Below are 17,191 nucleotides of genomic sequence, written 5' to 3' on the forward strand. Positions count from 1 at the left end.
GTAGCGTTAGAATTGGATTTTTTTGGATTTGTGTCTGTGGAACCGAACGACTAGTTCGATCGGTCTTCGTTTACCCGCATGATGCTGTGGCATGCAATGGTGTCCAGCCTTCGTTGTCCTTCCGGTTGACGTCGGCACCTTTCTGTACGAGAAACTCCACCATGTCCAGATTGTCATCGATGCACGCCTGAAACCAGGAAACCAGGAAGGTGGGAGAAAAATGGGAGAAATTATATTAGTTATGCGTGTTTATTGGCATTCATTGTTGATGATTTGTTTTGTCTACTCTCTACCCAGTGTAAAAAGAAACACACAAGTGTCTACCAGGTCTTAAAAATCGCTGCTAAGAATAGAAGTGCTGTTCCGACTGTATCCACCAATTTCCAGCATCCCAACGATTCCCATTTACACTGCGAACATTAATTATATTTGGTGCAGTGATGGGTAAAGTTGGCAAAAATCCGGAGTCAACTCCGATCCGACTCCGATAATTTTGGAACCGAATCCGGAAGGTAGTTCCGGCCAGCATTATCCGGAGTCGTTTGCAATTGTCCAGAATTTCGCGGAGTAGTCCGGAGGTGTTCGGAGTTGGAGTCGTCTGGAGTCGTTCGGAGTCGGTTGGAGTCGTCCGGAATCGGTTTGAGTTAGAGTTATCCGGAGTCTGCCTTTGAACGAAATGAAGTGCCTGACTACAAGCACATTGCACTGGACGGCTCCTGTTGATTCCGATCGACTCCAATTCCGGACGACTCCGATTCCCAACGACTCCGTTTCCGAACGACTCCAGGTGACTCCATGCGACTACGGACGTTTCCGGACGTTTCCGAATGACTCCGAACGGCTCCGACTCCGGGCGGAACTAGTGGTTTGGGTTTTTACCGGAGTCGGTATCGGACTAACAATAGCCCAAGCCGGATCGGAGTCGTGGGTATGCTCTGAAGAGCACATCACTAGTTTGGTGCATTACATTGAACACTCAAAGCTTCTGGCAACAGACAAAATGTACCAATCGAATGGTCCTCTACCTCTCTCCCTAGACGCCTGCAGCCACTTTGTTGCCCAACTGTTATACACAGGATGTTGATGGACGTTTTCCAACCGGTTACGGCGAACCAGGGCGCGCCGTCAAGGTTAATTGTAATTTCGTGTGGAGAAATTATGAAATTTCCATGTCGTCTAAAACCGTATCCCCTAGGACCTAAGCGTGACGCAGATTAAAGTGGAAAGGGAGAGGAAAGAGGTGCCTACTGTCGAAATATACAAACTTTTTACTGCCCTCACATTCAACCGCATCACCACCCACCCACCTGGGTGGAGATTTGCCGGCAGCTGCTGTCGATCAGTACAAAATGATCTTGAACACACACACACGCGTGTGATGTTTGCCCCGCTGTTCTCTAATCGCATAAACGGGCGCAAAATGGTTCGTGCTTAAATTCACTATCGGGAAGCGAAAATCAAGCCCTGCATGCGAGGGGGGGGGGGAGAGTAGATGCTGCTGTAAGAGTTGCTGTTGTGGCGGCAGGGCCGACGACTCCACGAAACGAGAGAGAGAGACGAGGGCTAAAATAGACAGGATCGAAGCCGTTGAAGCCAGCACCATGCGCACGCGCCACCGGCGGAACGACCGACGTTGCTTTTATTCCTTTTATTTTTTCCTCCCCAAACTCAACAGAAAACCTTGGAAATTCTCTCTCTGACGTCAATCGGTCGGTGCGCGGCCGGTGCGCGACAGTGGTCGCCAGACACACGGCCACGGGAAACACCATTATTATTGCGACTGTGTTGCGGTGGACCGTATGGATGGCCTTTTGCACCGTGCGGAGTATTTCGCTGGCAAACTACATAGGGGAGACACAATTCTTGGGCATTAAAAAAACGCGTCCCAGAAGGAAGCTTATCTAGAAAAAGGGTTTGCTACTCTAGCGGAAGTAGCTTTTCAACCGAAACCACGTTCGTATAGTTTCCATTTTTTAATACAATTATAACTAACACTTTATATTCTTGGCGCGCCGAAAAATAAATACAGCCCTGGCGAGAGATCAAGCGTATTATAGTGTTGTATCCGATCGTTAAATTTTAAAGCGGATTTTCATCAATCCAGCTCCCGCGGGAGTCTCGGATCTGATCTGTGCAGCGATGTAAAAAATGGGAAAAGAACAAATCAAAACACGCACTTGCAGCGGTGATCGCGGTCTATAACTGCTGTCTCTCTTCTCTTTCGAAAAACATAGCAGCCAGCCAGCACGCGTTCAATAAAAATGCTCATTTGATCGCAGTTGTTAACGACGCTTTTTCGGACACGTTTTAATTGCCCCATAAGGTGCTGGCAAGGACAACCGGAGAATGCTCCCTCAAGCTGTGCGCGAGAGGCAGGGAGCGAAGAGATGGATGCAAAAAAATACGCACACATACACACACACTCACACAGAAACTGCACGAGAAGGTTGCTACTTTCGGCGCATAACACGTTTTGACGTACGGCATGGGAGATAGATACCGCTTGCGACAGGTTGTTATTATTGTTACGATAAATATAAATGTTTATGTTGAGAAAGGTTGCGATCATTCAAAAGCTGTGGAAGTAAAGTGCCAATCAAGAGTGATATTACTTCTATAAATATATGTATTTAGTACGCAGAACTCGTTCCAATCGCCATACAAAAATGCGGAGAAGAATCGAATTAAAAACAAAATTGCAAAAAAACACTCCTACACTTGTTGCACCTCTTTCGTCAGTCCACACATGCCGATTAAACGCCGATTGCAATGTGCAGCACGTTTCAGTGGTCTCACAAACGATGCACGGTCGTTTGCTGAATGAATACGGCACGTTCAATTCCCACGGGGAAAGCGCCATGCTGCCAAACGGATACATGTCGCCCCCCCTTCCCGAGAGCAAAACCCGCGTGCCTCTCTCTCTCTCTCTCTGTGGTGGGAATTCGGGAGGGCTTCACCACCATCGTACGCAATCAGTCGAGTTGGTGTGTGCAATTCTAGCGTTTATGCGCCACACACAAACCCACAAGTCATCATCTCGTGCCAACTGGAGCAGGTGTTGCTTAAAGATTTAATTTGCCCCACCGGTGGTGATGGTGGTGCAAGGGCACTCTTTGGGTTGGATATTTCGCTTCGGAGCGAAGGCCAACGCTTCAAGAGACACGTTGGGGTTGGGTGAGATGATGGACATTTTTTTTTATCGTGCTCCCCAGAGGGGCCTGTCTCGCCTGGGTGCGAGAGATCAGAAACGACTCGTTCGGAGAGCAAAAGCAAGGGGCGGGAAGAAAAAGGGAGATCGATCCGTACTGTACAAAGAAAATACAATTAATCTAAGCCCCGTGTCAACCGTGTGTGTGTGTTTGAAAATCAGTGCGAGTTCAATGCAATGCAGGGGGGAGAGGTTAGCTGAATTGATACAAGCGACAGACATAGAGGTGGTAAAGGGGAAAGGATGCTGGAGTGTTCTTGAATAGGGCCTCCCGCGTAACGGTGTGTGCACTGAGCACTTATTTGATACCAGTTTCGCGCGCACCAGTTGTTGTAGCGCGTCAAAATTTTCTCACGTCTTTGCTGACTACACACGGGGTGGTAGAGTAAGATCGACATCGAAGCATCGTGCTCGTTACAAGGCACACCTGACTGTGTGTGTGTGTGTGTGTGACATTTGCCGCAATACCTTGCGATGGATGGATTTACAACGAGCCGACTATATCACATCATAACCCAGCGCAAATGACATCAAGAACCAACGACAACCGTGCCACAGTAGCAGCCACATGGGATGGAATCGGTGAGTTCGTTCGATGGTGCGTGTGTGTGGTCGCGTACAATGAAGCATCATGCTTAGTGTTGGGGTTTATGCATCTTTTGTCGCGATTCACTCATATGAAGTTTCAGGGACGAGTGATTCAAATCTCGTATCTAATCTCCAAAAATTCTTTTTTATAGCTGTTTGATGCTCTGTCATAATCCATGGCTGGGTGGCCTAGTGGTAGACGTTTCGGTTCCTGTACAGGCCGGGCGTAGTTCAAATCCAATGTTGATGCTCTCATCCGTGGCAGGAAGAAAACAAAGTTGTACGTTATGTGATAGAGATAGAGATTCTCTACAGAGTCATGGATCTCTTAAGATTGAATTCTTCTAGGATCTCCTAGGATTCATGAATCTCGTAAGATACATGGATCTTCCAAGATCCGTGAATCTTTAGACATGTATGATTTTGAAAGTATTGAATTTGCTCGATCCCATACAGTGGTACAGTGGCTAACTCGCACGACTTAACAACATGCCCGCCATGGGTTCAAGCCTTGCACGGACCCGTCTCCTCGTAGCAAAACAAAATAAACGGATGTGTTGTACATGCCAAGAAGTCTCGAAAGCCTCTGTAGGCTGGCATGGCCACGTAGGATGTTACGTCAAGAAGTAGAATAATAAGAAGCTCAAGTATTGTTTTTTTTTAGATTTCTGAATCCCTAGACATTCGTTTATCTTTTGAGATATAGGATTCTTATGAGATTCATGATTCGTTTGAGATTCAAAAATCTATTGAGATTCATGAATTTTTAGAGATTCGCGAATATTTGAGATTCATGAATCTTTCCAACAGAGACTCATTTCAAAGATCCATTCAGATTCATGAATCTGAATCATAATTAATCCAACACTGATCATGATGCCATTCAAAGTAAGATCGGCTCAACGCAAAGGAAAGATAAAGACAAGATTAAACAAACTGAAAGAGAAACACGGCCAACGATCTGAACCAATAAACTATCGATCAGGGTAAAACTCCACCCCACCGGAGGGCGATGATACGAGGAGAAGAGAGCCCAGAAACAGAGGAACAGGTTGCCATGAGGCTGGGCTGCTGGCCAGCCGCGCGTATAACATCATAACAAGCAGGCGCGAATGCGTCTTTCATGCGTGTGTCATAAAGGAGAAACATAAAAACACTTGCGCCGATGTGAGCGTTTTGTTTCTTCTTTCTTCCTTTCTTTCTCGCTTGTCTCCCAATCATCGTTGTCTGTGGATCGCCTGTCCATAAATTGTAGGCTTTGGCGCTGTCACACGCTGTCCCCCCCTCGGTCCGTCTCCAGGTGCTGAGGGTTGTGTTTCAAGTGGCCGGACTGTTTTCGGCCCGTTTCTTAAGGTTGCCAAAAGTACTTAACAGTGTCTGCTTGGCGGTCAAGCTTCAAGTGACGTTTCATGTTGTGAAAAACACTGTACATTCCTCTCTTGAATGTCATTTTGGTGTCGTGAAACCGTGACACGAAGCAGCGTAGGAGCAACAAACGCAAGAGAGCAACAAACAAATGCACCATTTCCCCGCTATTTTGAATGACTCAACAAGCACCCAACAAAGCTCCCCAGTGGCAAACGGGCAAACTCCAGATCCACAACGCCAACGAAGGTATAAAACAGATTAGCGACGCTTCTCCGGGGGCTTACTGTGGGGGACGATCGTTCCGCAACACGATCGTTTCGCGGATCGTTTCCCTACCCCGGCCGGCCGGCCGACCGAGCCATATTATATGAGATTGCACCCAATTCAACGCCAACCACCGAGCGCAGCCGCTGCCTCCTGCACCCCGGTAAAGGAGGGGATTTATTATCGATTAGCGACAGTTTGGTAGGCTTAAATCTGACACAAAGTACCAGAAGCTCTTTTGCTGGCGTTTCGTGCCTGGGCACTGCTACTGCTTCAATTGGGCCGGGGTGGAGAGATCGACTTTGCGCTGTGGGATAATTCGCTGCGTTCGTAGTTTCCGCCAAACAGCACTGAGGTAGGGGTGGTAGAGCGCGGTGCGTGCGAGCGGGACTGCTGCTGTTCACCTTTTCGTGAAGTGAAGTCGAGATGACAGGCAGACGCGCATATACGCGCATTCGACAGACCAGCGGCGAGATAGGACGATGTGGGGCACGATTTATGCGACACATGGATGGAGGTGAGAGGTCTCTTTTTTTTTTTTTTTTTGGTCGGTAAAGTGAACCGAAAAATGTGATCGCGCAGCTTGCCGTAAAAAGTTAAACGGTAGCCAATTGATTAATCGACAAATTATTGCTCTGCTTTTTGCTGTTCTCGCGTCTTCGCTCCGCAAAAAAAAACGAGTCATTGGAACGCCTCGCCGAGTCTTCCCCAATCGACACCGTAAAGCATCTTCAATAATTGGGGAACAATGTATGTTTTTTTTTAGAAAGCAAACACCAGATGGCTAATGATAAATTACAATTTGATATGCCCAAGAAGGGCAGCCAACGGCAAATAAAGGTGAGCTTATAATCGTTACTCTTTTGGCAAGATTTGCTGGAGCTGAGCTAAATTTGGATACAGATGGGTATGGGGGGGGAGGAGGAGATAGTTTATTGCACATCATCCTGACGTTAGATTAATGGTAAATCGAACATTCGAATAATTTTGGATGCATCTGCTTGCGTAGCGCGGTGTATCGGGGTCTTTGCTACTTGCTTAGACGGAAGGCAATGAGCCAAAATAGTGTGCACAGGGCCTACACTACTACCTTGCCACACATACACACACACGGGGCAGTTGCTAGAGAAATATATATCTTGTCGAATTAATCTGACTACATCCTTCATTGGCCCCAGTTAGTAGGTCAACCCGATAAGCTTTAAATAGCTTGCTTAGCTCCACAGAGATTTGCTCGCCACGAGTTTGCTTCAGCGCAATGCAAATATCACATTGCCATACACTCCCTTCCCCCACTGGTTTTTGCAATAAAAAAAAAACTAATATTTTCTCATCATCGCCCTTTAGCCGTCGCGTAACTGTTACAACTTTCGATTAAAATATTGCCTCTGCATTGCAAGCGCTCCGGGAGGGGGAGCGCGTCCAAATTGCTTTAATCCTACTGCACACATCGATCTAAAGTTCATTCCCACCGCCACTAGACGGCATCCTGGACACGACACGGAAGTCTAAATAGTCCCACCGGTCCCCCGGGGCGAAAGAAAAAAAAAAAACAATCAAATAGCTATAACAATAAAAATAAACTCGATCATTACTGTGCGCCCACCACACAGCAACACGGGGAGCAGGCACTTGCGGCCGCAGAAACACGAGGATCTAGGAGAGTCCAGTGGACAATAAATATACATAAAATCTTAGGCGCGGCGGTATTGTCGTCCAACAACGGATCAGCAGCTGCCTCCGTCGTCGTCGTCGTCGTCGTCGTCGAAGGAATGACAAAATACTAAAATATGAACACCATTCCGAGAGCGGGAAACATTACGCGCTCGGAGTCAACGTGCAGCGGGACACACACATGGGGATCTAAAGGGAGCAAATCAAGCGGTGGTGTGGTTTACGATCACTGTTGTAGTGGCGCAATCTCAAACACCGTAAAACAGCACAATAATGGCAACATGTGCAGGCGACACATAGTAGTGAGATGAAATATACGTTCGCATTCGCTCGCTGGCAAATGATTAGCCGCAAAACCGAGGGACGCAAAGGAGCTTACAATTTTTAGGGGTTTGAATAGTGAAATAATAGGCCAAGAAATGGAAAGATTTTCCTCTGAACCCAAATGTCAAAGTCAAAGGGGAAAGGGATGAAATAAAATTACAAATAAAAGGCACAAACTTGCATGAAAGCGTAATAATTCAGTTGGTAAATGTTTCTTTGTACAAGATTAACACAACCAGTCTCAAACGATTCGATTCAGTAAGGTTAAGTTCGCAATAAATCTTACTGTAGTTAATACCCAACAATTGCACATTCTGCACCCTCTCTTTCGCTGCCGTTTTCTTTCTAATTGCAATCACTTTCTCTTTAATGCACACACACACACACAAACTTTGCCATCCCCATGGCATGTGGTCGAGCCGGGCAGTGTGTAGTTTGCAGCGATGCTGTCGCGTTCTAAATAGAATCCATTTACAACCGATTTCCACGGCTTATGATGCAAAGCGCGCCAGGGAGCAACGGCAATAAAAGGTCGATGACCGTGTGTAGTGCTGCTGCAACCACACACGCACACAACCGCCACAGTTTGGGTGCATAGAGAGCTGCAAATATCTGGGTCAGCCAGGCAGACGGCCGGGGCGGGCTGGCGGGATGTGATGGGCAAGCGGTTTTATTTTAAATTTCTTTATTTACACATTATTTTGCATGTCAAAAGTACACGACACACACACACACCAACGGACTGCACTTTAATCGACGATTAATATCGGACGGTTTCGTCGTAAAACGCGCAAACTCATTTCGGCAGGATACGAATAAAATACCAATCGGTGCGGTTCTTTCGAGCCATAAATGTACGCCTTCTCCTCGTCCTCAGCGGAGTAGCGGCGCAATAAAACGGCCATATTTATGGGCGAATTTGACCACTTGCGATCGCTTGATCGATCGTTCGAAGCAGCACGATCGGACAAGGCTTTATGCGCTATATTTCAATCACGTCCGCATCGGTGATCCTTGCCTTTGATTATGCGCGAAAAGAGCAAAACAATGTTAAGAAAATCATAAACAAATGCATCACGACCCGTACCACCGGAACGTGGCTTTCCCGTGCATTGTGAAGCGTTTGTGCAGCGTCTAAATTCTCGCCACACTCCTACGCAGCCACAATAATGCACACCTGGGGGGGGGGGGGGGAAACCTTGGCAAATGGAGCAATTTGTTTTGCCAACTGTTTGCCGAGGCGGTAGCGACGAACCCTCTCCAGGAAGCATTAGCCTTCATATCAATTTGACTCGGGGTGGAGGGTGCCGATAAAAAAAAAAAACAGCAAATATTTTAATCCGTAACTCAGCTTACCAGCGCTGTTCAACCTACACACGCAGCAGACAGGCACGTATGTGTGTGTGTGTTTGATCGACGTAGCGAAATCGATTTGTCTATACATTTGGGGAAAGACATGGTTTTTTTTTCTTTCTTACCACCGTACCCCTAAGAATTGGACAGCTCGATACACATTCATTTATATTTATTGTCAGCCAGATATATTAACATCAATATTTTTACCTCGATCCCCGGTAGCCCCCGCGTAAGGGCATTAGAAGATTTATTTAACCAATGCTGCGCTGTACGTTTTGCACGAACGACACACAGAGCGGACACATGCACAGTGTGGCATGGGGCAGGCGCGTTCTTGATCGCGCCCTGTCACAACGGATTGTTTTGCACAGTAGCTCCAACCGGTGGCAGCACCACCATTGGGCACACCGGGTACGTGGAGCTGCACCATACGTGGTGTTGTAAGCCGCTTGTTCCGCGGCTGTCGAACTTATTGCCCCGTGCGTATTTGCGCTAAACTGCAAATTGACAGATATGCTGGCGTGCCGAAATTGACAAGTCCCGCAGTCACGAGTGGCCATTTAGCCGATAAACCAGACCCCCCCTTGTGCTTGTGGAATGTCGACTATGTCGTTTCAATAATTATTTGTTTCCCAGAGACTTCAAAATCCTCTCGTTGCCGCTGCTATGTCTTTGGTATCTGTCTGTCGTTGTTTTGTAAGCGTCAGTGTTCCTATGGGATATTATTGGAGCATTCGGAACATTCCGTTCTAATCTTTCTAGGTGGGTTTTTTCTTCACTGGTTAATTCTTTGGAATGCAACGCATTCAATTTTGGGCAAATCTGCATCTTACAACAAAGGGTACCACTTTTCGCGCAATCAGATTTTGTACAGTTATTACTAGCGAAGAAGCTTAACCGTCAACACACGGGTGGTAATAGAGCCGCACGTTTAACATGAGGCAACGAAAAATGTTTGTATCGTTTACACCGATTACAGCCATGGTGCCACGGTGCTGTGCTGTGCTCTGGCTTAAAAGTCATCCACATGTGCCCCGGTGCCAGCTAAAGCCGAATGCGCCGGGGCTTCTCGCTCGCTCTCTCTCACACTGTCTCTATATGTGGTCACCGAGCAGTTCACCGACTTTTATCGAGATGATAAACACTTTTGACAGCTTGACATCGACCTCCGATGGTATCGCCCGGCACCTCTCACCGCACACACAGAGGTCCGATTCGAATCATCGGCAACATTTTTTCTTTTACTTTGCAACTGCAACGAAATTGCACCGAGCTTTGGCGGCGTAGACGAACGGAACACACCTGAGACTCACTTCGGATCGGTGTTGCCATGGTGGGTACGACGACACCTTGCCTAAACCCCCGGAATGGAGCGTCCAGAAAGGGGGGGGGGGGAGGTGGGGAGTTAGAAGCGTAGCCCAACGGAGTCGACGGACAAGTCCACATTTGGCAAGGAGAAACTGCTGCCAGACCAACTGCTTCTTAGCGAATTTGCCGCAACGAACTCCCTACTCCTCCTCCTCGCTACACCATAAATGATGGATGGATTTGTTTGGAATTCTTGCGTATCAATTTAAGCGCTGGTACGTGTGAGTGAGTGTGTGCTGCAAATAGTAGCAGCCGAAGGGCTGAACAGCAAAGAGCTAGAGGCTCCCTCGCTATCGCGTTTCATCCCCCTTCACCCAGCACTGTACATCGAAAGATCTTGCAAGATCTCGGTGCTGCTGCTGCTGCTGCATCGAATTCGGCGTGGTGCATGGTGTATATAGAATGGGGCCCCGAGAAGCGGTTAGAAGGGGAGGCACAGCAAAAACCGCAACTGTCAGCTGACTGTCAGGGCGTCAAAGCCCGACGGCGCACTTTGACAGTATCAATAATTAGATTAACTATCGCGCTAAACCGCCGGGATAAGTTGTGCGCCGTTTTTTTTTTTTTTAATTTATTTAGTTTATATGTTTGTTCAGACAGCAAAAGTGCTCGCGAGTGGCAAGTAAATCTTACGGGCTCGCCTCATATATCATTAGACAGCTCTATTATGGGCCGCAAATCCGTGACCAGTTCTTGAGGCGCGGTAGAAGGTGTAAACGACGGACTGATGTACCAACACACAGGCCAAACAAATCACCGGAAGGTTGCAAAAAGTCATGCACAAATATCGAAATCGAGTACAATGAGCACTTGGTTTTAGTGAAAAGCGATATTCCAATTTAAGGCCCAAACATTAAGCAGATATTCAATGGCAATAAATTATACCTTCACCGCAGCTCCGCTTAATTAGCCGTCCGAAGGAAGCAAACTTTCGGAATATGTAAAGTTGGGAGGAAAATTACCGTGACCGTTAGGCAAGCGGCAAAACCGTCAGCGCAATGGGAAAACGATCCCGCAAATCAGAGCATGAAAATTAACCTCCAAATAATTGCGAGCACTGTTGGCTTTTGCGTGAGTATGTCACAGCATGGGGGGAAGAAGGAAGCAATGGGTTTGGCCCAGCTGTCGTCACCCTCGGCGAACCTCACCTCACAGTTAACGGGGGTGAATTAACTATGCTCGATGTCACTCTGCCCAATGCGCACACACACACACACACACACACATGCCGTGATGCGTGTATGCATAAATGCATTCGCAATGTATTGCGTCCGGCCGTCAACCACCATTACGAGGCGCGCTGGCGGCGGCGGAGGCGGCGACGACGACGACGACGAGTGAGGGCACTGACCGCCGTTGATGAAGCTAATTTCTTCATTACTTATTTATTTCGACTACCATTCATTATTAATGAAACTAAGTCAAGTGAAAGCCAAGCGGGCAGGCAGGCACAGAGCACAGAGTTGGTGCGTGCCGCGCGCGCGTTGTTGCGCAAAGTGAAACGGAATTGGGTGAACGAGAGACGCTTTGGGCTGTGGAATAGGGGGTGGCGTGGCAGAGGCATTACACACACATACACACACACACACACACACACACACACACACACACACACCCGGAAGAGCAGGAGGAAGAAGGAACGTTACGATCGTAGCAGAGACGAGAAGGAGCGGACGGCGTGCAGGCAGGCGGGTTACCCAAAAACGTTGGTTGTCTCCCGTCATCTCGCTCGCGGTTCGTCGCTTGCTGCCGCTTGCGATCGTTGCATTTGCAATGAGATGAGCTGTTTATTTTGCGGGGACAAACCGAGCGCAGTACGCGGGTGCACGCGTTCAAAAAAAGTGAACCTTAACGAAGTGAAATGTGATGCTACAGAGGCAAGCTGCTGCTGCTGGTGTTGATCTGCTAACGCACATTACGCGTGTTGAGAGGCGTTTCGGGTTTGACGGTATTGGGGGAGGGATGAGGGAAGCAGAAAGCGTTCGGTAATGATGGCGAGAATGGCCTGGAAAGGATGTTTAAAGATCGTTTCCGATTGTGCCGATTCCGCCGTCGCGTCAGAGTTTGGGCTCTCGCATTCATCCTTTTTTTATCTTAAATGCAGGGTTGTTCGCTTGTTAGTTTGAGAGTAATGTTGAATATTAACGTGTTTTACGATTCCAACAAATATTTCATTTGGACATTCGAGAGGATTCACTCGAACGTTCATTTTGTTCGCTTTGGTATGACAGATGGCTTTCCCGTTAGATTAATCGTCAGCAGATTCGAGTTGATGCAATTTGTTATCATATACCGGTGACTCCCCGAGATGCCGAGAACCGAAGAAATGTCGCAAAGCAAGGCGTACGTCGAAAATGTCAAATGTCGAATATTACAACATAAAGTTTATAGCCGAAGTTGAAGAGTCGAAATCTATGATATCGTGCATTTTATTAAAAACAATGTTCGATAATGTGTTAACTTCACTCCAAAAGTCGTTTACACGATATAAATATTCAAGATTTGGAAGTTGAGGAATCTTTATAAATATGTTTAATAAGGTCTTAATCTTATCGTGATTTTATTTATTATTATAAAGTATCGAGCCTCCATGGCCTACATACACAATTAAAACTAATGTCTTATAAACTATGTGTTCCTAAAATTAGACGTAATGCAATCTCGAATGACGCTAGTACATTTCGGTACACTAAAGGACAGGTCTACAAAATTTGAAAATAAATTAAAATTCTTGGACATCAATAGCAACGGATCCCTAGCACAGAAAAGACGATAACGAACATCAGTTATTAAAAATTGTCGAGTTCTTAAAGGCCTAGTAGGGACATAAAAATTTACATGACTTAGCAATAGAGGTGCATCGATTCTTCCAGTTAATAGTTTAAAAATAAAAATACCTTGGGCAACCATTCTTCTCTTTTCCAAAGTTTCAAGCCCTAACAACTGACACCTCGTATGATAAGCTGGTAGTACGTCGTTATGTCTCCACGGAAGCCGCTTAATAGCTACCCGGGTAAATTTTCGCTGGATCCTCTCAAGTCTCTCAATTCTAGTAACTTGCTCCGGAAACCAAGCAACTGAAGCGTACTCAATCACAGGACGAACAAGGCAACAGTAAAGTGATTTTAAACAGAGAGGGTCGTGAAACATTTTGCTACTTCTAATTATTTGTCCAAGAGTCCCTAGCAATTACGTCGTCAAATTGTTTGTCTAAATAAAGTTTCGTGTCTAATATAATGCCTAAGTCCATAACAGTTTCAGATCGAGGCAATGAAGTGTCAGAAAGAACATAATTAAAACATAAAGGAGCTCTCGCACGAGTAAACGAAATAACCGAGCACTTACTGACGTTGAGTGACAAACAGTTTAAGGAACACTTTATTATTAAAAATTAATTACTTAATTATTAAAAATAGAAAGAAAGCCTTGCAATCGGAGACAGTCATTAGAACTACGCACAGGAAAGTACATTTTAAGGTCATCTGCGTATAGTAGAACCGGGCAGTCAGGTATAGCGTAGACAATGTCGTTAATAAAGAGATTAAATAATAGAGGCCCTAAAATGCTGCCTTGAGGAACACCAGATACCCTGCTTAATTCACTAGAGATGCAATCCCCAATCTTAACACGTACTGAACGACACGATAGGTAGGAATTCAGCCACTTAACTATACTGATATGAAAACCAAGCTTTAAAAGTTTGCTAGTCAAAGTATGGATATTGACGCTATCGAAAGCAGAGTGAAAATCAGTATAAACAGTATCTACTTGGAACCCTTTGTCTAGCTGCTTGTAACCATCTTGGGCTTTGTGCTTATCATAACCATCTTGGGCCGGTCTGGAGGTACAGTCGTCAACTCTTACGACGTAACAACATGCCCGTCATGGGTTCAAGCCTCGAATTGACCATGCCCCCATACGTAGGACTTGACTATCCTGCTATGATAACAATAAGTCACTGAAAGCCAAGCTCACTTCACTTGTGGGTACAGGCGCAGGCCTTGGCCGACACCGGTTGTTATGCCAAACGAAAAAAAAGGTCTTAACCGCAAATAAATAAAAACAAATTTATTAATTTCTTCTAAATGACAGCTTTTAACTGTCAAAATCAAAATCGTCGTATCTGCGAATCGTAGTAACTCGAGGGGACCGTATCTCGAGAGTCGCCTGTACCTCTCGAGCGAGTAGTCGAATACGGTAGCTTAAGCTATCGGACAGACACCTGATAAGCCATTTCAAGCATTTATGCCGCTGTCTACGTTTGTAATTATGGTTGTTAATTATAAAGCATTAATAAATTGATAAATTGAATAAATTGATAAGTCCTTATAACTGTGTTTTGAGTGACAGTTGAAAGCAAAGGATATAATTTAAAAATATAATAATTTGCTTTTTTGATTGTAAGTGTTTTAAATGATCTAAAAACCCCTGTAACAAAAAGTAACACGGTTTGGCTACCGAAGGAATATCGTTCACATTGCCGTGCCTGGCAGAGTGCGTGGTGCTATGAATTATTGATACAGTTAATTTATTTAACTCTTTTTTTTGCTTTTACCCCATTTACAGACTTTGTCAAACGATTGACAGGCGTGTGCGTACGTTTGTGTGTGTGTGTACGCGCGCGCGTGATCAAATGCGTCTTCCAAAGGTACAGTTTCTTTTTGCCACCAACCACACTGGCTGTCTTTATGCTTTATGCCTTTTACATCATATATCACACATCGAAGGGTAGCTGCTCCCGTCTGTTTCACTCTTACTCAGCCACACACACACACATGGACACGCACGTTTGGCGTTTATCGGTCAGCAAATTAATAACGCAAAAAAGCCACCGAACCATAAGCAGCGAGGGGTTCGAACCCCCGAAAAAGGGGAAAGTTGTCAGACGGGCAAACAACAACACAACACATGCTTGACGCGCATTTCCGCGTGTCCCGCGTTGATGCGCACACACACACACACACACACACACACACACACACACACACACACACACACACACACACACACACACACACACACACACACACACACACACACACACACACACACACACACACACACACACACACACACACACACACACACACACACACACACACAAAACTACAGACCGCAGTTTCACGTTTTCATTTGCACCATTGCTTTCGCGCGTGGTTTATGATAAGACAGACGGCACAGCCAGCAGAGCGCGTTACGCGCAAATATTTCGCGAGCGTTCGCCCGTTTTCATTCCGAGACGGCCGGGTTGGGCAAATTATATGTCGATTGTTTGCGCCGGTGGAATCATTAATCAATACGGCGGCCGACGACGCACATTGCGGGAGGTGATGTTTATCAGCCTTGTGTGGCAGTGTCGGTAGAGTGTGTGGTTGCCCATTTCTCGCTACATTGTATTGCGGTGCGTGCAGGATCATGATCCATCGAGGTTGGTGCAATTTGTCGGGAAGGATAATGGACCTCAGAGGCTCAACATGTTCGTTGCAGGTAGGGAGGCGTGAGAAAACCAGGTAAGAGATGGAACCCCGCACGTCGGCTTGACCGGTGACACTCGTTGAGTGTAATTTGATACCTTATCTTGCGATCAAACAGCGCACCGAGAACCGCGGCAGCAGCTGCAGCAGGACAATTCACCGTGATTAATGAACGTGAGCTGCTGCTGCTGCTGCTGCTGTTGCTGAACCACCACCAGTGAGGGTGAGTGATCGGATACTTCCCGCTTTGTCGTAGCGCTCCTGTCATCAAGCATCAAAGCACCGAACGAACGAATGATGATTGCGCCGTTTCGGGCCGAGCGTTTATCCTTCCGCCGCAAACGCACGCGAACACACGCTGCCAAAGACGTTGCTAAAGAAACCTTCCCCCCTTTGATGATAAAAATAGTTGCTAGTGGCATGATGTAAGCGAAAAGAAACACATGGACAATGGCATTGAATGTGAAGAACAAATTCCTTGTAAAATGGCCATTTTCGTCACGCTGTTTAAACAGCATTACATTTTTATTGCCATTCCGGACACTGATTGAATTTGAGTTTCGCTTGAAAGGGGTCGGTTCCAAGACACGACTTTTCACTTCCACAACATTAAAGCAGTACGCTAAAATTAACTTCTTTCACTCATTAGCAACCCTCGTTCTATTTCAAAACACTTCAACCATAACGCTCAGAACGTTCGCCAGCCAATTGCTCATCTGTTTTCTAACGCCTTCAAGATGACTACTTCCTCACACATGCCCGGGGGTTAGCTTTCTTTCTTATGTTACCTCCCTCTCCCCCTCCCCGACAGTGCTAACATTCTGTTATTGTGCTCCCGTTGTGCTTCGGTTTCGTTTCATCAATCAGCACCCGCTAAGCGCTAACGACTGGCGCCATGTTTCGGGCCAAATTCCATCATCACCCGGCAGAAACTGATACCATTGCCCCACAAAACCAAAACGCCATGTGATCGCGCGTGCTTAGTCGGCGCTCAATGTACGTGACAACACTACCAATCAGGGTGGAGGAAGGGTTGTCAAAAATGAACAAATATTTTAATGAATTTTAAACAAATTGTGGTTCTGCATGGAATAGTTTTTCTGTTATCTATACATAAATTAAATAATTTCTTTATTATTTATATTTCTTTTTAAGTATCTATTGTCAACCGTTTGTGGGTATAATAATTGAGATGTTGAAGAAACTACTTATATTTGGAATAATTCCAATAAATACTTGACGTCGAAATCTAGCCGTAAATCCGCTTAGAGCCTAACGTTGATAGGAAATGAATCACAACCTTTGGGAATTCTAAGTCTGCAAAAGATAACCGGCAATAACTGATGCTACTGTCTGATAAGACACGGAGCATCGACCAGCTCTGTAGCACAGACATGTACTTCCTTCGTCGTCGCCTATTTCTATCAGCTTCTATTTTAACCCGACGCGATAAACATTCTTCCGTCAACAAAGGAGAACGGTCGTCGCGCGCAATGTTACTGCGAAAGAAAGCCTCAAAACAACGGTCCCAACAGTACGGTTCAATGTACTTTTCTTTCACCCGGTT

At 46.1% G+C, this 17,191-nt stretch overlaps 1 protein-coding gene across 18 annotated transcripts in view; it reads right to left on the reverse strand.

Annotated features, from left to right (window-relative positions):
- Positions 1 to 17,191, reverse strand: part of LOC120896407 (protein phosphatase 1 regulatory subunit 12A) — a 74,875-nt gene that overhangs the window by 28,267 nt on the left and 29,417 nt on the right. For all 18 annotated transcript variants that reach the window (XM_040300490.1, XM_040300489.1, XM_040300486.1 and 15 more), the window contains exon 3: positions 75 to 187. In XM_040300490.1, the coding sequence (XP_040156424.1) occupies positions 75 to 187 (113 nt within the window). The remainder of the gene's footprint in view (positions 1 to 74; positions 188 to 17,191) is intronic.

Source organism: Anopheles arabiensis, chromosome 2 (genome assembly GCF_016920715.1).
Source record: "Anopheles arabiensis isolate DONGOLA chromosome 2, AaraD3, whole genome shotgun sequence".
In the NCBI taxonomy this organism is placed as follows: Eukaryota; Metazoa; Arthropoda; class Insecta; order Diptera; family Culicidae; genus Anopheles; species Anopheles arabiensis.